Source organism: Hemicordylus capensis, chromosome 1 (genome assembly GCF_027244095.1).
Source record: "Hemicordylus capensis ecotype Gifberg chromosome 1, rHemCap1.1.pri, whole genome shotgun sequence".
In the NCBI taxonomy this organism is placed as follows: domain Eukaryota; kingdom Metazoa; phylum Chordata; class Lepidosauria; order Squamata; family Cordylidae; genus Hemicordylus; species Hemicordylus capensis.
Genome location: NC_069657.1, coordinates 180,112,758 through 180,139,191, shown reverse-complemented (window position 1 = coordinate 180,139,191; position 26,434 = coordinate 180,112,758). Strand labels below are relative to the sequence as shown.

The window sequence follows — 26,434 nt, the reverse complement described above, 5'->3', positions numbered from 1 at the left end:
GGTCGCCAGGAGTTGAAACCGACTTGACGGCACAGTCTTTCCTTTTTACCACAAGTAGGGATGTGAACGAACCTGTTTGGTGTTCTATTCCTAGAATGCTGAACAGGTTCAGAACCCTCACGTCTGAACCAGTTCGAACATGGGGGCTCCTTTAAGGCGTGGCGAGGGTGGTCTTACCTCCCCTGCTGTGCTTCCCCCTCCAGTGCTTCTGTAAAAACTGTTGGCACAGGGGTGGCTGTATTCCCTCTTGCCACCCTGGTCAGCATAATAATGGAAGTGGCGGGCACGTGGGTATGCCACTTCTGGTATTACGCTGACCAGGGCGGCAAGAGAGAATACAACTGCCCCTGTGCCAGCGGTTTTTACAGCAGTGCCGGAGGAGGGAGCATGGTGGGGGAGGTAAGAGCACCCTTCCCACGCCTTAAAGGAGCCCTTGCCCACCTCCCAGGTGTGCACAAAATCGGTTCCATGCAGACCCATAGCCACCAGCTCTCCTCCCTTTAATAAAATAAATAAAATCTATAACAAATCAAAATACACCAAATCATTCTAATAGACTAGCTTCCTAACTCTACATTTTACCTTGAATTTTTAAAATTGATTATTCAACTGAGTCAGGCATACAAATAACCTAAATAGGGCCGTCAATAGTTCATTCATTGTGGGTTGGAAAAGAACCCAGTAGGCAATTATTGCAAGAAAATCATTAAAATATCATTTTATATCATGTTGCCATTATCCAAAGCTCCAGATGTCCTTGTAAATAGCTACAGAATAAAAGAAAAATGCCCACCAGCTTGTGTACATTGGCCATTTCTTATTTCCATGCAGTCCAATTATGCTGTCTAGTAACCATGGTGCTTAATTCCTTTCAGTCAGCGGATTCAGCTGATAGACAGTCATTTCCCTGCACAGAAAATGGGCTAAAGCCTTTTTATTCTCCTAACGAACAACTAGAGCAGGCCATGAGAGAAAAATGAGGAAAAACCATATATAGAAGATTGTATATTAAGCCTTCAAAAATTAATTGCAACATATTGCAAAGGAGAAGTCTTTAAAATGCACTTCTAAGAGTTACAGTGCCATACTAGACATGTTTTTCCTTAAAATGATCCAGTGTTAAGAGGAACGAAAACAATATTTTCCTATGTGATATTCAGAGGAGCTTGGGGGCAGGGAGGGGGGACGACAACTGTTTATCATCCAAATGCCTTTATGCTATGCATACTCAAATTCAAGACTGCAGATCAACATGATCAGCTACTAGTATCCATTTCAATTGACATAATGATTACTGAGCAAAGGGACAAGCTTCATATTAAACATGTCTTTGAAAATAGGGTTTCTGGTCGCAAGGCACTGTGTAGGAATAAGCCCCCTGCCATGAGCAATAAATGAATGCATGATATAATACTCACTGAACGATTCATGAAGGTGCATCATAACAACGATTCTAGTAAATATATATATATATGAAGCTCATCTGAATGCTTACACTATGGCAATATATGCAGCAATTCTATTCTATGCCATCCACATGTTCACATCCAGCGAAGCCCTCCAGAGCTGGGAGAGGACTAGCTCAGGTTCCCTCTTCTCTGAACCCGAATTTGGAGTCTTCATCATCCCACTGTGATGCTTTTAAATAACTTTTTTGCAGATAAAATATCTCACATTCAAGCTGATTTGGAACTCCATTACAGCGGGGTCAACTGTAGGCATGTCCAGTAACTCCTCTGGTTTCATTAAAATGGATCAGTTTCAATTTGCAACTCCTTAGGTTGCAGACAAGCACCTTGGAGGTGCTTGCCTGCAAGGTGTTTGTCAGCCCACCAACTGTTCTCTGGATCTGTGCCCAACATAGTTTATATAATCTAGCAGGGAGGCTGTTAAGAGATGGCCTAGTCGACATCATAAATGCTTCACTGAGGGAGGCAATTGTGAGAAAAGCCTGCTCTAGAGCACTCAGTGATAGATAATTATAGGCTGGTCTCCAAACCCCCTTGGTTGGGCAAAGTGATTGATGTTGACTAGGCTGATCAAGTCCATGTAGTTTTGGATGATACTGATTATCTAGACCAATTTCAAACTGGCTTTAGAGCAGGCTATGGGATGGAACCAGCCTTGGTCTGCCTGTTGGATGATCTCTACCAAGGAATTGACAGAGGGAGTTCTTTTGGAGCTCCCCGAGGCTTTAGATACCATCAGCCATGGAATCCTTCTGGGTCATTTGGGAATAGCTGGTACTGCTTTGCAGCGTCTCTGTTCCTATCTCTCTGGTAGATTCCAGATGGTGTCACTCGGATATAGCTGTTCTCTGAAACGACAGCTATTGTATGGTGTCCCTCAGGGCTCCATCCTATCTCCAATGCTTTGTAACATCTACATGAAACCATCAGGAGGTTTGGAGCAGAGTACTCTCAATATGCTGATGACACCCAAATATATTTCTCTGTAACATCATCATCAGGAAATGGTATAGCCCTGCTAAATGTCTGCCTACAAGCAGTAATGCACTGGGTGGGGAATAAATTGAAGCTGAATCCAAGCAAGACTGAGGTACTCATGGTAAGGGACATAATTCAAGGGACATGATAGAACTTCCTGTTCTGGATGGGGTTGCACTCTCCACAAAATCAACAGGTACGTAGTATGGGAATGCTTCTTGACCCAGGTCTCACCCTGGCCATAGCACTTTCTATCAACTTCAGTTGATACAACAGTTGCATCTGTTCTTTGAAGATAATGATCTCAAAACTGTGGTGCACTCTCTGGCAACCTCTAGGATTGACTACTGCAATGCACTCTACATGGGGCTGCCTTTGTGTGTACAGAAACTTAGTTAGTTCTAACTGCGGCAGCCAGATTGGTCTCTGGGGTTTCTCGGAGAGATGATATCATGCCTGTTTTAAAACAACTGGACTGGTTGCTGATAGGTTTCCATGCAAGATACAGAGTGTTAGTAATTATCTTTAAAGCCCTAAAAGACTTAGGACCAAGCTACCTGGGAGAGCGCCTTTTTCAGCATGATCCCCACCACACACCAAGGTCATTGAGAGAGGTCCATCTCTGGCTGCTGTCAACTCACCTGGCAGCAACTCATCTCTGTAGTCACTCCTGGGTTGTGGAAAAAACTTCCTATAGATATTTGAGGCTCAATATCATTACTAGCCTTTAAAAAGAGCCCTAAAGACATACTTTTTTAGCCTGGTTTCAGTGATTCTTAAATGGTTTTAATTTTTAATTGTTTTTAACAGCTTATCTATCTTTTTATTGGTTTTATTCATGTGAACTGCCTAGAGCCTCTGGGTTAGACGGTATAGAAATTTAATAAAATAAATAAATAAGGTTAATTTGAGTCCTGATAAAAATGCACTACAGATGCAAATTTGTACCAGCAAAAGCTACTAAATTCACATTAATATGCTCAAAGGTGTGGAAAATTCTAAAGAAAAACAGAGCTGAAGTCCCAGGAAGCCACAGATCATGCACTGATCTTCCCAGGAGAGGGACTGTGTGTGAGCTATGTAGATAAGCCCACCAACAGTCAAGACTACCAAAGCCTTATATAACAACGAAGTATATTGGAGTACTGAAGGCAGCAATCTGTAATATTGGCCATACATCACAATACAGCAGTCAGCAAATACAGCAAAAAACCCAATGCTTGCTTATATGAGAGAGGGTTTAGGGTTAAAAAAACCATAATGTAGATGCAGCTTTCAGAGCATTTAAGCACTGTAACCCATATTTTGCCAGGATGGAGCAAGGCAGAGAGTAGCATTTTGATCTCCATAAGGTACACTGATGACACTCAGGATTATTCTGGTCAGTAGACTAGGGTTGGTCATTCGACTGGTAACACACTTGTAAGAGTTTCTGTTTTTAAACAGTCACAGCATACACAGCAGCACAAAGACAAAGGAAATATAAAAATTTTAAATATCCAAAATACACAACATATTATTTTCATTAAAATGTCAAAATATTTTCACTTATCTAGTGTAATCTTTAACCGAGTCATACATTTCAACATCAAAATAGTTTTGTTAAAACAGAACTACCGTCAACAGGTTTTTCATGAGATTTAACAGATTCTCCCGTCAGCTTTGTTCTGGAATTCCTTCCAGCTAATACAGAAAATGCCACTGTTTTGATGATTTTAGGATCTTTAAAATAGAGACACTCTTTTCAAAAGCAGTACACTGGCAGACAAGGAATTCTTCTAGAAAGAAACATTCGTCTTAATGCGGAAGGTTCTTTTTCACAATGTATGGGGGTCATCCATCAGAATACACTATGGACTCAACATGCTCCACACCAAGAGGACTAGATTTAGCTGAAACGAGGCTTGCTTCTGGTGCTCGGGATGAGCCAAGCTCCAGTTCCAGGACCATCGTGCAGAGGTGTTCAGACAAAGATAGAGATAGCCAAGGATAAACAGAAAGGTAAGAACATGAATAAGAAAAATAGGAAGATAAATTTTCTAACTGAACACCCTGGGAGTCACCACCGCCCCTCAAAAACATAACCCAATACCATGGAGGAAGAGAGATACATCCACAGGTAGGTCAGATGACTTCTATACACTGTGAAAAAGAACCCTTCATGGTAAGATCAGTGTTTCTTTTCCCACAGTGTCAGAGGTAATCCATCAGAAGGGGATGTGCCGAAGTGGTGAATAAGAAGGTGGGATAGCATGAAATTAAATGACCTGATGAAGGACAGTGAGACCAAAGGCCACCTGCACAGACTGGAATGAAGCAATCTTGTAATCTTTAATGAATTGTATGATAGGAGGATAATCTATCGTCCTCTACCATGATTTACATATTTCAAGAAGTGGGGCATGGGCAGAGAAGGCTGCTAATGTAGAGTCGGGTGGGCAGTGATGCCACACAGAATCTTCCCAGCTGTCCTCCCATGCACAATTAAGCTGTAATTCTAAGTATAATATGGAGGAGGGCAATTTTGCTTTGCCTAGCCACCCTTCAGAGCCTGCTGTTTGGACTCCTCTGTACGCTCTGTGGCCCATATGACTTCTTCAGCTTTACCTGCTGCCCAGATGGAGAGTGGAGCCGAGGAACCATCTCTTACTTTGCTGGAAACTCCTGCTACCTCTCCTCTTTCCAAGCAAGGACCAGCCACAAGCCAAAAGCCTTCGTTTGAGCTTACAGAGGGATCTGCGTCCAGTATGGCTCTTCTGGTTCAGAAGCCCTTGCAGCTGCTTTTCCATCGTCTCACAGCTGTTACTGAGCTTTTAGACCAGCTGCTATCTGAGACAAGGAATGCCTCTAGGTGTTATCGACTGGACGGTAATCCACTTAATAAGTCTAACAAGGGCTTCTTCCCTACTACTGAAGCAGGGACCCAGACAGAGATGTTTTCTTATTTCTTCCCGACTTCTCTGGCCCAGAGCCCTCATCATCAACATAGAGGAACCCCTTTACGAACGTCTTTGGCTGAAAAGGAAAGGGTATGTGCTGATGAGAAGTCTTCTTACTCTTTAATTTACCAATCTAATCAACTGTTCTTGGACATTTTTCTGAACCCTTGTAATAGAGACAGATGGCACTCAAAGGATCAAATTGTTAGCTCGCTTGCCTCACTGTTAGCATTTCATCCTTACACTGTTGATCTCGAGGCCTTTTCCCTGCTAGATTCTGCATCACCTTATATATTAAAACTACAGCTGATGTTTACCAGAGATTTGATTCCTCTGTCCTTGTTACGCATGAGGGACCACTTGGCAAAGTGGCATATCGTCCCTAGATGCGTTTTTACAGAATGTATCAATCCTGGTGAAGTTAGGAACAGGGTCTCTCAGGTGCCCATCGATTCTTCTCAGTCAAGTGCTCCGAGGGGATCCTCTTCCATCTATAAAGAAGCCCGGCGGTGTTCTTTAACATCTGATCTTCCAGTCTGTTCCTGGGATGAAGATCTCCTGGTGTCCCCTGTGTCTGTTTCTTCTACATCTTTTGACTCTGCCTTATTTCCTCCGGGGGAGTCCAAGGATTTTGTCCCATTGATTATTTCGGAAGTTGGCCCAACCCCGGATTCGTTTATTCATGACCTGTTTATTCCTGTGCCTCCGATAGTATCTCCTGCCGCCGACCAGGGCCCTCGGAGAACCTACCAGTTGCCTACCTTGTCCGACATGTCGGAGTCATCTGTGGTGGAGGATGATGATTATTATTATTATCATTATTATTTCGATTTCTATACCGCCCTTCCAAAAATAGCTCAGGGCGGTTTACAAAGAGAAACAACAAATAAATAAGATGGCTCCCTGTCCCCAAAGGGCTCACATTCTAAAACGAAACATAAGAGAGACACCAGCAACAGTCACTGGAAGTCGGATATGACCTCCGATCCCTCCTCCCTCCTTAAGGACGGCCTCTGGCTGAATATTGCCAAATTATCTCGCCTTGAGTTTATCTTGGCTGAAAACCGTAAATCTAGGAACAATTTTCTCACTGTTTCTTCTGGGAGCCCAATTTCCTTCCCAGGCTCTGCTTTGGAAGGATCTTCAGCTTTGCTCCCTCATGGGACGATCTGTTCTAGCACAGAATTTAATTTGCCGGTTTCTCATCTAAGTCAAACCAAAATTACTATTTTTTTCTCTGTAGGTCGTGATCATCCAGATCCCCTGATCCAGCCACCCACCCCCAATCAGCTCTGATACCTCGGAAGGCTGTTGGTAGCAGCCGGGTTTGTGTAGTCCCTGACCCTATTGCCCCTTTATTTTCTTATGCAAATCCACATAGTTTTCCCGTCCCCCAAACAGTCCCTCCATATGACTCACATGAGCATGTTTCTCTCCCCCTGTCTTTGGTCCCTCCCCCTACTAAGAGCTTGGATATTTGTCTTCCTGTCAGCAGCCATCCCAAGTGGTCTTTGACCAGCTGGAACATTGCCGGGTGGGCTGCGAAAAGCTCGGATCCCGCATTTATTTCCTTTCTATGCAAATGGGATGTGTTATTGCTTCAGGAAACCTGGGCTAAAGACCATTTATATATTAATGGGTATGTGGTTTACCAACTGGCTGCCCATGTTGAATCTTCTAGGGGGAGACCCAAAGGAGGCTTGGCCTGCTGTATTTCCCTTTCTTTAAATGTGGTTTCCACCCGCCTTACTGATCTTTCTCATTACGCTATGGCTGTCCTTCAAATCAAACTCGACACGAGGAACTAGTGTTTATCAATGTTTATATACCTCCTGGTTCCTCGCATAGTTCTCATGTTCATATATGGAAACAACTGGATAGCTATATTTTGGCTATTTTCTTGAGTTCCCCACATGCAACTATTTTGCTTGCGGGTGATTTTAATTCAAGATGTGGCCACGACGATACCTCTGTATATTCCTCCTCTCTATGGCATGGGGGAGATTTCACTGAGGGCCCCCAAGCTTCCACTCATCTTTCCAAAGATACAGTTATTAATAAGGTGGGGTCTCTTTTGTTACATCTTGTTCGCTCACATAACCTGAGTTTCCTAAATGGCTCCATCTCTCCTGATATCCCAGGTGAATTCACATACAGTATCTGTCCTCACATGGCTGTAGTGTGATTGACTACATTTTGGTTTCCCCCCAGCCTTTTTCTAGGGTGACAGAGTTTGTGGTGGGGGAGCAAGCTTTTAGTGACCATCTACCTCTTCATACATTCCTCGATTTGCCCCGGCCTAACCGGGACCATTTTTTACTTAGTCAGAAGTGGTCCTCTCCTCCTAGGGCATGGGGAAGGCTAAAGTGGTCTCTAGCAGTGGAGAATGAACTGAATATCTTATACCCATCTTTTCCTGGTATTGCTCTTCGCTCCGCAGTTTTACTGGCTCAGTCGGATGAGGTGACAATCTCCTCCTATGTGGAGTTGGAAGGAATTGTGTCTTATAAATTCAGGAGGTTAGATCAATCAAAATCACTTAAATCCTGCAGAAGGAACGATAGCAAGGGGTGGTTTGATTCCCAGTGCCAGGAGTTACTGGGCAGGAATTTGTATAATACCTATAGATCTGGTACATTCCATGAACTTCCTTCTGGATATTTTACTATCAAGAGAGCCTATAAAAAAATGTATTAAATCAGCCAAATCCCAAGAATTGAAAACTACTTGGAGTAAACTGATTCTGGCCACTCAGGTTAGAGATAATGGCACTTTTTGGCATATCGAATCTGAGTTTAATCAAACTAGTGTGAGCTCCAGGGTGCCTGCTCAAGCCTGGGTTGCCCATTTTAGATCTCTTTTTAACTTGGATGTATCCCTTTTAAACAATGATCTCCTTGTTCCAGAGAGGCTACCCTTATGGCCCCCTGTGACTTCTGCTGATATACTCAGTTTAGCTTCAGCTTTAAAGAGAGGTAAGGCACCTGTTCCAGATCGCATCCTCTCTGAGACTTTGTTGGCCAACTTGGATTGGTGGACTCCTGTTCTGGCCAGCCTGTTCTCTTCAATCAATAATACCGGCATTATTCCCCCCTCTTCGAAGGAGGCCATTGTGATACCCATTTATAAACATGGCTCTCACTCAGATCCTTCCAACTACAGACCAATTAGTCTTTTGTCAATAGTGGGCAAGCTTTATGAGCGCTATCTATTGGCTAAGTTGGAGGCCTGGATGCTTGACTTTAATGTTCTTGGTCCTGAAGAGGCTGACTTTCGGGCAAAATATTCCACCCTGGACCATTGTATGTTATTGCATCATTTGGCCGCTAAGTACACAAGTACTTCTTTTTTTTCCCAAATTCATTTTTTATTAATTTTAACAATAGCAATATTGTCATTCATTACAAATACACACATAAAAGATGGACTTCCCGCTCACATTTCTTCGTGAAAGTACACAAGTACTTCTAAGGGCAAACTTTTCGTTGCATTTATGGATCTCCAGGCTGCTTTCGACTCTATACCTAGAGAGCTATTATGGGCCAAACTTGCAACAACATCTATTGATAGAAGACTTATTTCTGATAAAACAACTCTGTGCTGACTCCTCTATTCGTGTCAGGTTTGACCCGAAAGGGGCTCTGGCAGACCCCATTGCCACATTTAGAGGAGTCAGGGAAAGTTGTCTTTTGGCCCCAGCCCTTTTTAATTTATTTATTAATGACCTGGCCTCTGAGTTGAATAAAGTGGACCCTCACTCCCCCAACCTGGCAGACCATTGGGTTCCGGTGCTCCTATATGCAGATGATTTGATCCTTTTGTCCCAGATCCAAATTGGTCTCCTCAGACTTTTGAGAACATTTGCCCAATATTCAATGATAAACCATCTTACCATCAACTTTGCTAAATCTAAGGTGCTGGTGTTTTCTAACACCAGGAAAGTTTACAGCTGGAGTATCAACCACATCAAGAATGACCAGGTTTTTAAGTTTAAATACCTTGGTATTTATTTCCAGTCAAACCTTAATTGGAAATCTCAGCATTTACATGCGATCCAAACTGCACGTTCCACATTATATGCTTTTCTCTCCCCCACCTCCCGCCCCACCAGAGGTGGTCAATACATACCTATGGCTCTTAGAGTGTTCAGAGTCAAAATTGTAGCTCAAATGCTCTTTGGGGCTCCACTTTGGATTCAGGGGATATAGTTGGAGATGGATTCTATTCAGTCCAGATTTCTCAGAGCTATCTTTAGAGTGCCAAAATGTGTTTCTTAAACCGCTTTGTGCCTGGAGTAGGGTTCCTATTCCATTGCCTGTTGGGCTTGGGAGCTTACACTAATTCACTGGCTTAGCTTCTGCCTTGGGTCTCAGGGATCATTGTGCATCCAATTTATGTGGAGAAACAACTTCCCTAACTCCTGGCTATCTGTGGTTACCCAAAAAGTGCTGAGTTTGGGGCTTTCTCCGTCCAGTTTACTGTCCCTCTCTCTTACCAGCGCCAAGGCTATTACGATCCGACGTCTTAGAGACATTGAGTATCAACGCCTTGTCTCCCTAGCGAATAGATGTTGTTCTCCCATATATCTTGGAATTTCCCATCCTGCTCGTAATAATCCTGCCAAATATCTTCCCAGTAATTCATCTGGTCAAACTGAGGTCAGCCTTTGCAAGAGCCAGGCTGAATGTTCTACTCTCTGCCTTGCTCCTTAGAAGGTTTTGCAAGGATGCCCCTGCATCGGGGCTATGTTCTTGTGGTGAGGGCTGCTTAGAAACAGTTGCTCATGTACTTTTGTACTGCCCTCTGTTCCATGACTCAAGGAAAGAATTACTGACCCCCTTATTTGATCAGTTTCCAGGCAGGCCGGACTCATTTTATCTTAATTTATGTCTTGCTGATGTTAATGCGTGTATTACTTATGAGGCTATGAAATTGACCTCTCATCATGGGGTTTTATGAGACCGATTGTGTATCTTTTAGTTATTTTATGTTGCATATATATATGCCTGGTAACAGTCAACAGTTTTAATTTTGTTTGGCTTATGGCCGCAAATAAAATGATTCTGACAGAACTGGGAGCTTCAGGGACTCGTAGGCTAAAGTAATGCAAGCCCGGATCCACCTGGTGAGTGAGACTTTGGAAATCTTGGCACCCAGTAAGGAGGGATGAAAGCAAACAAAGAGTGAGTCAGAATGGTGAAGGTCCTTGGTACGCCTAATGTAAATGCAAAAGGCCCTCCATACATCCAAGGTATGCCAGGTCCTCTCTTTAGGATGGAGGGGAGCAGCACAAAAGGATGGCAAGATGGTATCTTGAGACTGGTAGAAGGTTGAGTTGACCTTGGGTTAAAAAAAGTAGGATCTGGTTTGAGTACCACCGAGTCTGGTTGAATAATCCTGAGTGGGAGAATAATCCTTCTTGGCTAAGGACAAGTGCTCAACCTCCAGGTGCAAAGCTGGAGCCTCTCTGGGTCTGGAAGGTGAACGGGGCCCGAGAGACAAGGTCTAGTTGGAGGATGAGATGCCAGAGAGGGTGGATTGAGAGGGCCATAAGGTCTGAAAACCATGGTTGGAGGCCAATGAAGAGCAATCAGGATGAGTTCCACCTGTTCTGACTCCATCTTCCAAATAATCTTCTGTATGACAGCTGCTGGAGGGAAGGCAAAGAAGTCCAGGGAACTGCTAGTGCATCTGTCGCATCTGCTAGTGGGGAGTAGAAGAACCTGGGGAGGAGGTGATCATGAGGGGGGCAAGCAAATCCACCCTGGGGTTAACCTAATAAGCAGGTCAGGCAGGAACACTTTGGAGTGAAAAATCCACTCTGCTGGGTTGTTAAGACTGGCAACTGGGTCAGTTGGCTTGATGATTGGCAACACCGCTCAGATGTTCTGTGGTGATACATGCCATGTGGAGTTCTGCCCCGTGGAAGAGATAGTAGGATTCCACCATCAGAGAGGGTGATCTGGTGCCTCCCTGGTGATTGAGATGGACTTGGCTGTGATGTGGTCTATGGGAATGATAACATGACAGATGCGGATGAGTGGTAGGAAATGCTGCAGGGCTAAGTGGACTGCATGGAGTTCTAGCCAGTTGATGTTGTGAAGGCTCTCACTGGGACTCCACTTGCCCTGGGCATACTGGTTATTGCAATGGGTCCCCCAACCCACGAAACTGGCATCAGTGGTGATGATGATCCAAATTGGGCTGGCCAGCGGAAGACCCTTGAACAACACCATGGACAACCAGCAACGGAACCGATGATGGAGCTTCTGGGGGAGAGGATAGATGCCACTGGAGAGGGTGAGAGTGCCACCTGGCCCACAGGGTGCATTCCAAACAGGCAATCATGGAACCCAGTATCTGGGAGAGGAACATCAGGTCTGGACCTTTTTAGGAGGAAGGAGAGAAGCAACGTCATCTTCTCCCTCTGGTCACGGGCAAGCGAGACAGTAGCTGATGTGGCATTGAAGAGCACCCTGGAGGAGTGGGAGATTGTGCAAATACAGGTGAACGTGGATGCCACGCATCCTCATGTGCACAATGGATGCCACCATTATCTTGGTGAAGACTTGAGGTGCTGATAATAGGCTGAAGGGCAGAGCCCTATATTGGAAGTATTGATCATCGTAACAGAATCTGAGGAACTTCCAATGGGCAGGGAGGATAGGACATGGAGATAGGCCTCAGAGAGGTCTATGGAGGCCAAGAAATCATGTGGCCAGATCATCTCCTTGATGGTTCAAGGGGATTCCATACAAAACTTTCAAAAGAAGCACTTGAAGTACTTCAGATCCAATACTGCCCTCCATGAACCACCCCATTTGGGAACTATGGAATAAATGATTCAAGCCACCCTCAAGTGGTGGGGCAGACAGACACTTCTTTGCAGATCACCTGCAGCTGTCGCCGCTCTTTGAGTTGCACCATGAGCAGCTTTGACTTCTTGTGCTGTTTGGGAGATCACACCTGCAGGTCTTAGCCTTCTTGGAGGCTTTTTTGTGCACCTTCTTTGGGGAGTCCAGGCTTTTCAGTGATGGAGGAGGCAGTGCAGTGCTCTGCAGGGAGAAGCAGAATGGGAGCTCTTGGGCCCAAATCAGGGGATATTTAAGCAAAGCCCTGCCTCTCCACTCTGACTGTGGTCCCTCAGAGAGGGAGAATTCCATCCAGAGAGAGTACAACAAATAAAAAGAAGGTAAAAGAAAAGCAAACAGGGAGGGAGAGAAAAAATGAAGAAGCTAGCCTAAATGGCAAAAGATAGGTGTTCTTTTGCTGTCCTGAAATTCTGAGCAAGAAACTGAAGCTTGGCACCTCCTGAGCACCGGAAGCAAGCCTTGTTTCAGTTTAAATCTAGACCTGTCTGTGTGGAGCATGTTGGGTTCACAAACTATCTTCAGGGATGACCTCCTACACTGTGAAAAAAAGAACCTAACTTCTGATAAGTACCCTCATCATGGATACCCTTCAAGAGCAAGATCATTAGAAGTTAACATGCCCGTGACTATTCCTTTCTCCACTTCCATTACAAAAAAGTAAAGTTGAAAGATCCATCATGGAAGATCTATGGGTTGGGAATGGAAGTCTATAGATCCTACTTAAGCAAAATCTACATGTCCAGCTTCTACCAGATCAGGAGAAATGTAAAGAAAACAAGTTGTCCACATATCTTAGCTGTTCACTATTCTCTCCCCAAAGCCCTCTGGTCTGACCAGAGCACTTGGGAAACAGGCAGGGACATCATGCTAGAGTATAGAGAAGGTTTAAAAAAAAAAACAGTGCAAAAGTACGATTTGCTACCTAGTCCACTCTCTCCCATTGTTCTTAACATGTTAACTTGTAGCTAGAAGAATGTATACATGCTTTCATTAGTATAGTGCAACTAATAATTATAACAACTGTGGTTTAATGGTCAGTACATAGGCTCACATACAGGCATACAATTCACAGTTCATTATCAGTAAAGCTACAGGGCTGCACCATATCATTTGTGGCTCTCACTGATGAAGTAGTTACCAACCAAAAAACTAGAAAGAAATCTAACAGCATTTTAAAACTGATACATGTTTCTCAAGCAACATGGTATCAAATCCACAGCAGAAAAACCCAACTTTTTAACCCAAGTTTAAGTCCAATGTGGACAGAACAATATGGTCAGTAGATACTGGACTGTGAAACAGTTGCATTTTTCTCACACAAAAATTAATTTGACATCTCTTACCTTTAACAATCTGCTTGGCACATGCATTATAGACTTGCTCCTGCGATGTGTTGGGAGGTAACACTCTGTCAAAGACATACGGCTTCCCTTGCTAGAATTAAAAAAAAAAGAAATATATTTTTAGGAGACACATTAAACACACGAATATAAAATTAAATTCAAAATGACAAACCTGCTCAAATAAGGATTGCTACCCACTACAAAAGCTGCTGTAACTGGGCTTTGAGATAGCAAATGCTAGGTGATGTTCTAGTTTCTTATAACTGTATGAAGTTTACATACTGCACAGCACCGGACAAAGGCTGCATGAAGAGCCTGTGTACAATCTTAGCAAATGCACAGAACCTCCCCAGCTCCTAAGGTTTGCATCACTGCTGTAGCAATGCTGCTCCCATTGCTAGTCTAGAAAAGCCGAAATGTACAAATATTCCTCAAACTATCCAACCAATTTGACCAAAAAGGGAAAGAGAGCACAACTTGACAAATCCATGGCACTAGGAAGCCATGGCACTAATAGAAATTTAATTGTTGCACCTAAACTTGGATATTCAGAAAATATCAAAATATTTTAACAAAACATTTTTGTCCCATACAGCCATGTTTCTGTTCTATGTATGTTACTTGTAAAGAGGATAAAGAGAAGACCATTTATTCTCCCCCTCCACAATGTCCCTCACTAAGTCTGGTAATTCAGCCAAGCATCCATTGTCTGGCTCCTAACGTCAAATACAATGTGTCAAAGGTTTGTATTTATTTATTTATTTATTATTTATTAGATTTCTATTCCACCCTTCCAAAAATGGTTCAGGGTGGTTTACACAGAGTAATAATAAACAAACAGTTTTAAGAATGAACTAGCAGCCAAATTAGATTCCCAGGGCCTTCATATCCTGCACAACAGCCATCCTTGACAGCACAACTGCCAATCCCAAAAACCACTCCACCCCACCCCAAAACACACACAGAAATGTAACCCACGTGTCTGTCACAAGCATACTAGAAGCATTCGCAACCCCTTTGGGCTGCAACACACAGAAGCATTCACTGGCCGACATCCTGACTAACACAGCGATGCTGTTGGGTTCAGCACAGCATGAGCAATCACTCAACGACCTCCCTTTCCACTCAGAAGCACTCTGAGAATATATCAGAGGGTCACACAGCCCACGGGGACATATTCTCAGGCAACACAGAGCACTTCTGGAAGTCTTCCACAACCGGCTTTTAGCCCGCATCTCCTTTGGAATAGAGCGGGTGCATTCACATATTTGGCAGATTTACCCCAAAGTCCCTGTGAGCTATCGGGGAGCACTTCACACACAATCCAGGTTTTTCACTGCTCATTAGAGTGCAACCCAATTTATATCTAGGGTAAAACATCCACTTTTTGAATTGTGTTTTTTGGATAGTGTTGAATTAGCAGTAAAGCCTTGCAGAAAACTGTGTGGAAAACTCCCTGGAGAAAGGGGAGATCATCCAAAAAAACCACAAACAACCACCCATGTAAGTGTTGGTGCTGCCTTGGTTGAACCCAGCAGCACCACCACTTCTCACATAAAACTGGCACTTTGTTAGTCAGAATGGCAGGTAGTGTGCCATGAAGCCAAGCCATCACATTGTAAGCTTCCCTACCAGCACCTGAAACTGATGGGAACATTAGATGCCATTTTCATGGCTCCAGTCCATGCAGTAAATATGTTACAGGCAGGACAAGGCAACATGATGTGGGAAATCTGCCAAAACCATCCACTCTGTAGCCTCCACTAGGAAGCCATGTTTGGCAGAGTCTGTATGGCATACATTGTATTCTGTTCTCAAGAGATACAGGGATTGAAAACGCTCTTTTCAATCCCTCCCAACCAATATGAACAGCAACAGAAATTATGTTGAGTTGACTCATGTTTCCCCTTACACTGCTGAGTCATATCCATGAACTAAGACCTAAGCAAAGCCTGGCTCACATGAAGGGTAAAGAGCCCCTTGCCTTCAGTCTTGCTTAGGAGTGAACTGGAGGGCAGAGCCAAAGTTGCTCGCCCTTCAGTTCTTGCCCAATTCAAAATACAGTCTCTTAAAAAAGATTGTCAACCAGATAATTAGGGACTGTGGAACTAGCTCCCAGGCAAGTCAATTCCACTTGTTATACTGTTCAGTTTCTCAGTCACATCTGCAGTCCACAGCCAGATGGTCTAACACTTGTGCTCCATTACCTTCAATCATTTTGGTTTCTCTACAAAATAGGCTATAAACCTGTCACCTGCTTAACTTAAAGTTCTGAAAACTGCTCGCAAAAATTTGTGCAAGTACCACATTCATAAAGCAATATTTTATCTATAGTGTTCACACATAAAATCTCACTTGCAGTCTATCATGTTTCAAGAACAATGTGTGATATTCACTATAAATCCAGTCTTTTATCATAATGGTCTAAAAGCTACAAATTACAGTAATAAAACATGTCATGCCAGGCCTTCAAGACACAAATTTAGTCCAGTGGCTACCATGAAAATTCAACTTTTGCCCCCTTTTAGGCATCTACACAAACAATTTAAGGGCTGAAAGCATATAAATTGTGTATTGTACAGTCTCCAACCAAGACTAAGATTGATGCATTTTAACCAAGCAACATGAAAAAGCTAACATCCCATGGTCCATATCAGCTTTGCTATAGAGCCAGTCTTTTTACAAGCCTATATGACAACATGAATGACTCTTTAGAACTCAGATGAATAATCTATCATAAACTCATTGCAGCTAGCTGGAAAATATAGGTCTGCAGTTACGAGTGGCAAGAAAGGGAGGAGGTGGAAGTTGGAAAATCCCATTTCACTAGTGGAATTCTATTTGTAAGCCTTTAGACCCAGGCAAACACACTTCTCAAACTTCAGAGGCAATTTGTATCAGAGCAAAACTGTAATCAGTCAAGCGTGGGGAGGGGGCATTCTTAATAAAAGCATCTGCTAATTTCCTATGCCTATTATCCTAATGTCTATAATTTTGGTTAACTCATCCACTGGCAGAATGCATGAAACATACTTTTTTTCCTCCTTCAATAGGCCAACACACTTTGCAGTTGCTAAGTACATAATCATCCAAGATCCACCCCGCCCATATTCTTTTTCAACATCTTAAAGCAACACTAAGGAGACCCTAGGTAGAAGGTGTCTATAAACTTCTTGATGTCAAGCACTATTCCCAGCATGGTATAACTTTGGGCCAGTTCTACCAAAGCGGGATATAATTAACTTCATGTTATGCACTTCTGTAGGATTTTCCCACCACCCAAAGACTGTTCTAAAGACTGGGAAGAGTTTGAATTTTCTCAGATACCACTGGTGAAATAATATTTAGAATGAATTAGTACAGCAGGATAATACTGAGTCCTAACTGCATATTATTCTTCTAGGCAGCTGCAAATACATTTTGATAAGCTTGTAGGCTTCTTCCGCTTTGTGTTTGAGCCACCACATGGTTGTACATTGGATTTATATCCACATCTAACAAATCTGGATATAAATCAAAAGGGAGATGTGTTGCCCCTGCAAAGTAAAAAATCATTCTGTCATAAAGCTGTACTGAAGTTCATTCAACACATATCAGTGACAAATATGGTTTGAAACTATCTTTAAACCACCTCAAAAAATACAATGGTTGGTATTTGTGTTTGATAATATCTTATCCTTACAATTCCATGTACCATATGCAGTTCTCCCAAAAGTAGATAAAATATGCAATAATCAAACCACTTCTCAATATACAAAATGTGCTGCTGTACGATAAAAACATAAAATGCAAATCCTTCTTTAATTAACTGCAGCATTGTACTCTTTTAACGCCATTCCTGTATATTGTATTTATGCAAATCCAGGACAAGGTTTATTCCCAGTTCTTTCTTGTTAAATATAGGGGAGAACTTGAATTCATGTCCTCTTTCTTTGGGGTAAATACAGGTATAACCTGTTTAACTTCTCTCTTTTAAGAGATCGTCTTAAATTCAGAGACTCCTTCTATTTGGGTCAATACCGTATTTCCCATTTCAAATATATTTGAGCAAAGTCTGCCTGCCATATTCTGGTCACAACTCTGGTAAGGTATTCATTTTTATAAAGCGATTTTCTCCAGTCATTTAGCACTTTTAGATCTCTTTCCCCCCCTTCTTTCTCCCCAGTGTATAATTAATTTTAATTAACTCATAAAAGAATATTCCAAATGTCCTTGTCAAGGCCCGGGTTACCTAAACCTCACTTACAAATGAAATGTAGCTTTCAATTCTCCAGTCAACATTATGAAATGACTATTAGCAGTCCTACTCATTTACAAAATGTTTATAAGAAAGGATATGAATATTAAGGAAGCCCCTGGATTTTCCGATTGGCTTGTTGAACTCACAGTTTTAATGGAAAAAGTAAATCTGTAATTCTAAATCACAGAACCAATGCCACATCCAAGTTCTCTATCACCCTCAACAAGCCTAAGAATGAAAAGTACCAAGGAACGGCAAGACCTGAGAGATGTCTCCCTGATCCAAGAAAAAGTGTTTATTGAATGGATAAGGTGACAGTTTACTGACCTTAACTAAAATGGACAAAACATGTTGCAATAATTCATTAAAGCTTGGCCTTGGGTTTCCTGAACAGACCGACAAATTGAGTAGTGTCTTTCAAAAGCCAGCTACATTCTTTGACTCAGCCCAGCATCAATAGAGATGGACGACTGGGGAGGGGAGAAGGGAAGAGAAAGCAAAGCAACTTTGATCAGGTGGAAAGTGTGCTGTGGAGAAATCCCTGCTTTACCATGAGGTTCACTGGGTGATCTTAGACCAAGTATTCTCAGCCTAATGCATCTCATTGGCCTGTTGCAAGAATAAAAGGGGAAGGCCATAAACACTAGCCCAAGCTCCTTAGGGAAAGAACGTGGCTTAAATGCAATGTAATTTAAAACTAACAGGTCTGGCTTAAGTCCTGCCCCAAGCACCTGAGGTGGCGCAGACACTGACAAAGCATGCAACCTTCTCCCTTCTGACAGCAGATCGGCTATTGCTCTTTCCACTCCCTACTGAATTCTCAAACTTTAAAAGGGTAGGAAGCCCGATTTGCTAGCATGGAGCCGGGCACATGCAGTTTTACCTAGTGAAGTAGATGATTAGTGGTCTTGGAGCCAAAATGATCTCAACTCTACTTAATTTTTAAAGGGAAGCGTGGAGAAGAGGAGTGGTTGTCTGGAGCATCCATCCCTCCTTTCCTCCTCAATTCCTTTTTAAAATCACAAGAGCAGCAACAGTGGCAATTTTAACGGATTTGTCACACTAACAGATAAGGAGAGTATCAGCCAGAGGGAGGCTAAGGTGGCTGATGGAGGCAGGTCACTGCCTCTGGCAATCTGCCAGTTTTAGACCGAGAATTCTTCTGGGACAGGGAACCATCCTATTTATATGTAAACTGCTTTGATAACTTTTGTTGAAAAGCAGTATATAGATATCATACTAGCCATCAGCCTCACAGGCCGGCCAGCTCTGAAAATAAATCAGGGTGCCCTTTCATGGTGCCAGAGGCAGCAATAATTTTTTAAAAACACATTTCTACCCTATGCTTCCTCCAAAGTGTCATACAAGAGGACTGTCCCAATTCATCTGCAGAACAACCCTGTAAGCGAAGGCAAAGCACATGAAAACAGACTTGCCAAGATGAGAGCTCTGATGCTTGAAGCTCTTAAACACATTAAGAAGTGCTCACTGACCCAAGCAAGCCAGTTGCTATGGAGAGAATTGCTTTTAAACTTTCATTACAATCATGATTATTTATGTTGCAAAAATACAACTATCCTCGGGCAATTTTACCAGGTTAACAAGCTATGGTCAATACTGACGGTTTCTATTCCCTTTAGGGTCCTCAAGTATTAGGTTGTCATTAAGACTGTGTCATCTCCAAGACACAGTTCTCTACCTGGAGGCTGCGGTAAGCTGAAATAATTAATTTACTTAATGCTTGCACACCACTTTGCAAATGTGGATCATTACATGAAATGAACTCTACCACTATCTCTCCCTGTGCTCAAGGCCATCATGAAGGATAAAAACCAAAACACATTTAATGAAAACCACAGCACAGAAGTGCTTTTTCCTGCCATTTACTATTAATCATCTCCAGTGCAGGAATGGCATACAAAGAAACAAGGATATTTTAACAAAAACTATAAAATTAAAACAGATTTTATCTACTACAGTAAACTGTGACTTTAAAGGCATGGCTATGGAATTTGAAAGGGGGGGCAGGGGCGTAACCATAATAGGTCAAGGGAAGACAGTTGTCGGAGGGCCCCCCCCAGGGCAAGTCACATGACTGACTCCCCCAGCCATGCACCCGTCCAAGCTTCCTTCAGTTGTATTCATCCTCCAAAACTCATATGAGTGTTAAGACCTGGAGCTACCAGAACAGCATGTCTTTCTCTAGTACCATTAAATGACTTGCATCGTCCACAATTTACAAAACCTTTTTAGAAATAATTTAGGATGATGTTCTATTGTGGCACATAGGGGAAATATCTATATATAAATTTTACTTCAGAGGGGGGCAGTCATTTTAAAATCTTGTCTCTGGGCCCACTCCAACCTTGCTACACCCCAGGGTGGGGGGGCTACATTAATAAGAGCTGCACGAATTCAGTCAATGGTCTGGAAAATAACAAATGCTGCAACATTACTGAAGTGAAGCAATGGACCCAAGTCAACAATCCAGATGGAAGCCCACTGGACACTTCATGTGAGAACAAGATGTACATATAACACCTCAGCAAAACTGAATGTTAGTATATGCTCCTAAATCACTGTTGCTGCCACCTTCTCTTGTTTGGGAATGAAGTGCCCTGCAGCCACTTACCCAAACTAGGATGAGGATCCACTACTTCTAGCCAGGATTCAAAAGTAGTGCTTACTGATATCAATGGATTTTTATATTTTATTTTTTATACACAATGAACTTGCTTTTATGCTTTTTGTTTTACATTTTTAAATCAGATTTGTTTAATATTTCCCCCCCACTTAATATTTTAATTGTGTCTTTTTTACCATCTTGTGTTAATTTTTATTTTATTTTATTTTTTTTGCTGTAAACCGCCTTGGGATTGCTTTAATGAAAGGCGGTATATAAATTTAACAATAAATAAAATAAATAAATAAATAAAAGACCCCGATTCATCATCATCACTGCTTTTTTGAAATTCCACTTGTTTTGGAAATTTTCTTGAGCTTCAAAAGAGATAAGCTAGACAGCATGGAGAGCTACTTTATGAGAAACAAACATCTAGTGATCACATTGATGCACTGAATTATTTTTGAGGGCTTTGGATCCAAGCTCTTTTTAGGTTGCCACTTCACACTGGTTGAGCCCCAAGGCTCTGATTCTGGACTTATTCAAGGGACAGGATAACTGTGGTGTGCAATTCCTTGCACAGCTCAGAATTGGGCAGAGAAGGGGTACAGACTGCGGGGGGGGGGGACTGCCATTCAATCCACAGAGCCAGGAGGAGCAAGACCACCTGCACTGCCTTCGTGTTAAAGAGGTAAGTTTAAAAGCACATTGCTATCTTGTCACAGTGTAAGAACGAAATTCATCTGTACTATCAATTTCATATATGACTATCATGACTATCAATTTCATATATGGAACCTTTAATCTTACTACAAAGTAGGGCAATTATCAAGAGCTTAATTAACAATAAATCCAGCCACACTTTTTATTTGAAAGATGCATTTCTCATCTGTCTCAGTCCTTGTTCACATGCTGTTGAACATCATGTTCTTTTTACAAGAACCCACAACCAATTATTGTTTCAACGACCCCTCATTGGTTTATATGTCATTTCTTCCCATTTTGCTCTCATCTTACCCACCGTGTTTCACTCTCCCCCTCCTGCCATGTCATTTTCAATCTAAAGCCAGTTCTCTCTTTTAAAAAAAAATCAATATTCTAAATCAGGAGAGAGCAGGAGAAACCCAGCTGAGAGGCACAAAGCACAGTCAGCACCAGCTAAATAACTCAGCCAGGTCACCGGTGGCTTGAATTCTAAACCAGAAGAATACTAGTCAGCAGGACGCCAGCTTCTGAGAAGAGTCTGTGTGCACATACACACATAAAATCCAAGCAATTCCATTTAAGAAGTCATTGCTGGTGATCTCTGCTGTATATTGGAAGATATATGTTTTATACAACTCATAGCATCATTCTGCATTCCTAAATCATATCCTTCAATCAATGTAGAATTGTTGATGAGCATATTGTTCTCTTCCAAGACCACAGATATGCTTCTGTAAAAATACAGAAAGCCTTTCCACCATTACAACCCACCATTTCCTTCGGATGCTTCCTATCACCAAGCCTTAGCAGCCCCACAAAGGCTAGCAATGAATTACCATGGCACTGCAAGCAACTCCTCTTATTTTCAGGTCAGGATGTGTTGCTTAAAACATTCAAAAAGGCACACACAGGAAAGCATACATACACACCTATGTATGCTCACATGCTTTTTGACCAATTGCTCCTAATGCTTACAAAAAAGGAAGTTCCCTATATTTCAGTTCATGTACAAAGTGGTTGCAACCACTGCTATGATGATTTTTTTGTTTTACGGATACAATACAAAATGAGTCAGGTTCTAACATTCTCAAGAATTTTGAACACTTTGCTCATTAACTGCTTCAAAAATTAGTCCTCATAAATGCTGCAACATTTTCACGTCATCTGGGTTATAACATGGTACCTCAGGGACAATAAAAAGATGATCAGTCCACATATGAAGTCCCTGACTATATATTACCTTTTGCAGCAGGCAGACAAATGAAATATTTCAATGGGATGAATTCATGATAATGAGTATTTTTGTGAGGGCTGCAAATCCCTTTAACAGGTAGTTGCACTATGCAGTAGCTAGAGCAAGACTGAAGGATGTTGTACCACTGCAGACTGCTGCAACAGAACCAAGCCTCAATACATTTTCTTTGGCTCTAGGAGCTGGCCCAAATATTTGGGAGCCAGACTGCTCCCCAGGAGGGGTGGACATTGCTTGCCTCCAGCAATGTTCTCCGCTCCTTGGAGGGCACTGACTGCCTTGCTTGCTCCTCTTCCTCTTAGTTGAATCTGTCCATTGCCTACATGTGCCATATAGATGCAACCAGGAAAGAGAGGGAACAACTTGCCCATCTTACTGCTCACTCCTCCTCTTGGTTGTATCCATCTGGCTCAGGCAGGCAATAGACAGACACAGTCAGAGAGAACAAGCAACTAGCCCCTACTTTGCTTTCTCAGTCCTCCTAGGCACACGGGTCCTTCACCTGGCTCAGACACCACACTTAAATGTTTATGCACCACAGCGAACAGATGCCTGGGAGTTTTCAAGCCCTGTCGTAAACACATGCAATATTGTGTATTTAACAAAAGGGACTCTTTTGAGCAAAAGGGACTCTTCACACATACATATCATTAAGCATGGTCAGGTCTTGTCCTGAAAACTGTGGAAATTCCACTACAAGAAGAAAATTTCTAGAAGGATTTCAAGGGAGGTTGTCATTATTCAAAAATCTACTTTTTCAAAAAGGAGGAAAACTTTATATTTTGCAACAGAGGTACCCAAATTGGGGAAGAGGGGAGGAAATAGCTCCTTGAGTATCCTTTGGGGAACTTTAATTTTATTTTACTATTTTTATTAGATTCCAGAATCCAGGTAGAAGCCATTCCAAGATATCCATAAATTGCCAATCTGCCATCTTCCCGAGTCAATAAACATTCACAAAGAAGCAGTCACATTTATTCCAATCTCCTGTGGTAATTACTCAGATTTTTCATTGCCTAAATGATTTCTCCAACTCTGTAGAAGCATTACCAGCTCAATCCAGGTTTACTGTACATTGCTATTGTCTCAAATGACTTTCATTTCATTCCCCTTTTTAACATTCTGCAGAGGATCCAGAATTCGGCTGTGATGTTTCATATACAGCAGTGGACTAGAGTGAATCTGGCTGCTTTTTGATCTAGCCAACATCATGTCAAGATGACTTGACAATGAATCTCAACATGCTGCCTGTCTGATCTAGATGTGTCCTTTTAGAAAATCCAAAAGGTCATAACAATCCAGAAAGAGGGAGTGTAAGAAAACCACTATCCTGTAAATAAATGCCTTCTTCAAAACATATGTAAACAGACTGAATTGTACTGAACTGCAATGTTAAAGTTGCCAGAAAGGTCTCCTGTACCTAGCCTGGCAGAGAATGTCAGAATCTCATAAATGCATGCCCCAAATTTATTTTATTTATCAAATTTATACACCACCCAAAACTTTCATCTCTGGACGGTTTACAATAGCATAGCAAATGATATAATAGCAAATGACAAGTGAACTCCTAAAGCACAGCTTGACAAATCCCAGGTGCCAGGGATCCATAGAGTCTAGAAGTTTAACTATGGTGCCTTGTCTAGGGTATTCAGATGTAGTTATTTAATAGAATCTTTCTTTGTCCCAGGCAGCCCTGTTTCTGCTTTCGGTATGTTACTTTTAAAGGGGATAACAAGAAGCCTGTTTGAATTCCCTATCTGAATTGCTAAGACTGGAATTGTGTCAAGTGTCTATCATCGGACTCCTGCTAACTTGGCAAAGAGGCACCTTTTAACATGGTGATTCTCTTTATTTAGCAGCGGGGAGAGTAACTGGCCCTATTCACCCCCAGCACAGTACCTCCAGTGACTGTTGCTGGTGTCTATCTTGTGTTTCTTTTTAGATTGTGAGCCCTTTGGAGACAAGGATCCATCCTATTTATTTGTTATTCCTCTGCATAAACCGCCCTGAGCTATTTTTGGGAAGGGTGGTATAGAAATCGAATAAATAAATAATAAGTGTGGGGGCTGGGTCCTAGATCCAAAGGAAAACTTGTCAAGGCCTGTCCTAAAGCCTCCAGATTCTTATCCAGCTTGGATCCAAATCAAAGATGGAGGTGAATTCCAGACTTTCCTCCTTACCATTTTCAAAACCCTTCCTTGGCAGGCCCCCACCCTCAAAACATCCTTCCCTCCTTTTCTTTATTTACACATCAAGTGGTGGCAAGAGCAGCAGGGATAAAGCACAGGGAGAAGACATGAGGCTTTCCTCTTCTTCCATCCTTCTCCACTACTCTGAGGCATTAAATACTGTATTTTCTTGAATATAACCCACACACAAGTATAACCTGTGTGCAGGTATACTGTAACCCACAGCTGATTTCCAGCTACGTAAAAACCCCTTGTATTACCTGCACCCTTGGATAATACACATTTGCTCTGTATTATCCACTCTTCTTGAAAGAGTACAGATAGCAGCCACCACAATTACCACTATTATTCACCCAAGTTGTTTTTGTTTGACAAGGTGTTCTTGCACTCCCACGCTATTGTAGAAGACTGCTTTCATATCATGAAAACATGAAGGAGATCCTTTTGTGGCAGTACAGGTGCACAAGAACACCTTGTCAAACAAAACAAAAACAAACTTTGGACGAACAAGAGTGGTAGGAGTGGATAATACAAAGCAAATATGCATTATCCAAGGAGCATGTATCAAGGGTGCTATCTATGTAAACATTTTTAACAGTTCACAGGGAAAACTACTTCTTGCCCATGTTTTCTGCTCCAGCACCTCTCTCCTCTGGATGTGAGGGAACAAACTCCTCTCCTTTCCTATCCCCATGTTTCATTGCTTTTGTTCAGACTGCTGCTGCTGGAAAGGTGTAAAGGGAAGCGGATAGAGGGTGTTTGGGGGCAGAAAGGGCTGGTAGGAACTGAGGGAGGGCCTTATTTGGAGTCTCAAAGTGACTGAATAAAATCTAACTTCTTCCCATTTTTTCCCCAAAGACTTAAAAGCAATTCCATTGACAATTAGGAAAAATTCCCAGTTAATTCAAGGCAATTTTGAAAAAGCTAACTCATCTGTAATTGCAACTTATTCTCTGCCTTTAAGTAGTCAAAACAAGGATCAACAAAACAAAACTATTGTAAAGAAAACCAAGTCCATTCTATTTATGACATTGCAATGGATATATTTCTCATTTTTCTAAATGAACAAAAAATTTCAGCGTGTTGTGATACAGCCAACCACAATCCTCAGATATAACCCGGTAATTTCTTATATCTTTTGATAGCTGTGGGGATGTAATTTACATTTCCAAATTCATATTCCCGTCTATTTTCTCAGCAAAGACAACACAGCTTCACAGTTCCTGAAGTGATCACACTTCCTAATTTAAGAACAGGCGCTCAGTATTCCATATGTCCATAGCTGCTAAATTTGGCTTATAAATGCTTCATTATAATTTATGTTCTCCCTTGACGGCTGAATTAACAAGCTATGCAAGAGAAAAGAGAAGTGGGGATCAGTTTTTGTTCTTCCCCAAAGCCTTAACACACCACCAGTTTGGAGTGCTGTGAAAAAATAAGATGGTCAACACAAGCATGGTGGTCCCTATGGAGGTCTCTTTCCCAGTGTCCAAATTACATCTGTTGTATTATGGGAATAGAAAATGGCAACCACTAGGGAAGTGGCTACTCAGAAGGCCTCCACGGCCTTTCCTTTAAAAAAAAAAAAAAAAAAGGCGGGGGGACCTAAACACACAAATCAAGTTTTCACTAACACACACAGACTAAATTAATTTCTTTCCTGCATGACCCTTGCATATACCTTATTATACATGCATCAATGATAAGAACTTGTTGATACACAAAATTAAGCTCAATCTTTAAATTGGAAGGGAAAGGAAGGGGGAGGTCACAGACTAATGATACATAAATATTAAAAGCTAATGATTCATAACTACATTTACA

At 42.0% G+C, this 26,434-nt stretch overlaps 1 protein-coding gene across 1 annotated transcript in view; it reads right to left on the bottom strand.

Annotated features, from left to right (window-relative positions):
- Window positions 1-26,434, bottom strand: part of KIF5C (kinesin family member 5C) — a 173,754-nt gene that overhangs the window by 126,078 nt on the left and 21,242 nt on the right. The window contains exon 2 of the mRNA XM_053257583.1: window positions 13,602-13,692. Within this exon, the coding sequence (XP_053113558.1) occupies window positions 13,602-13,692 (91 nt within the window). The remainder of the gene's footprint in view (window positions 1-13,601; window positions 13,693-26,434) is intronic.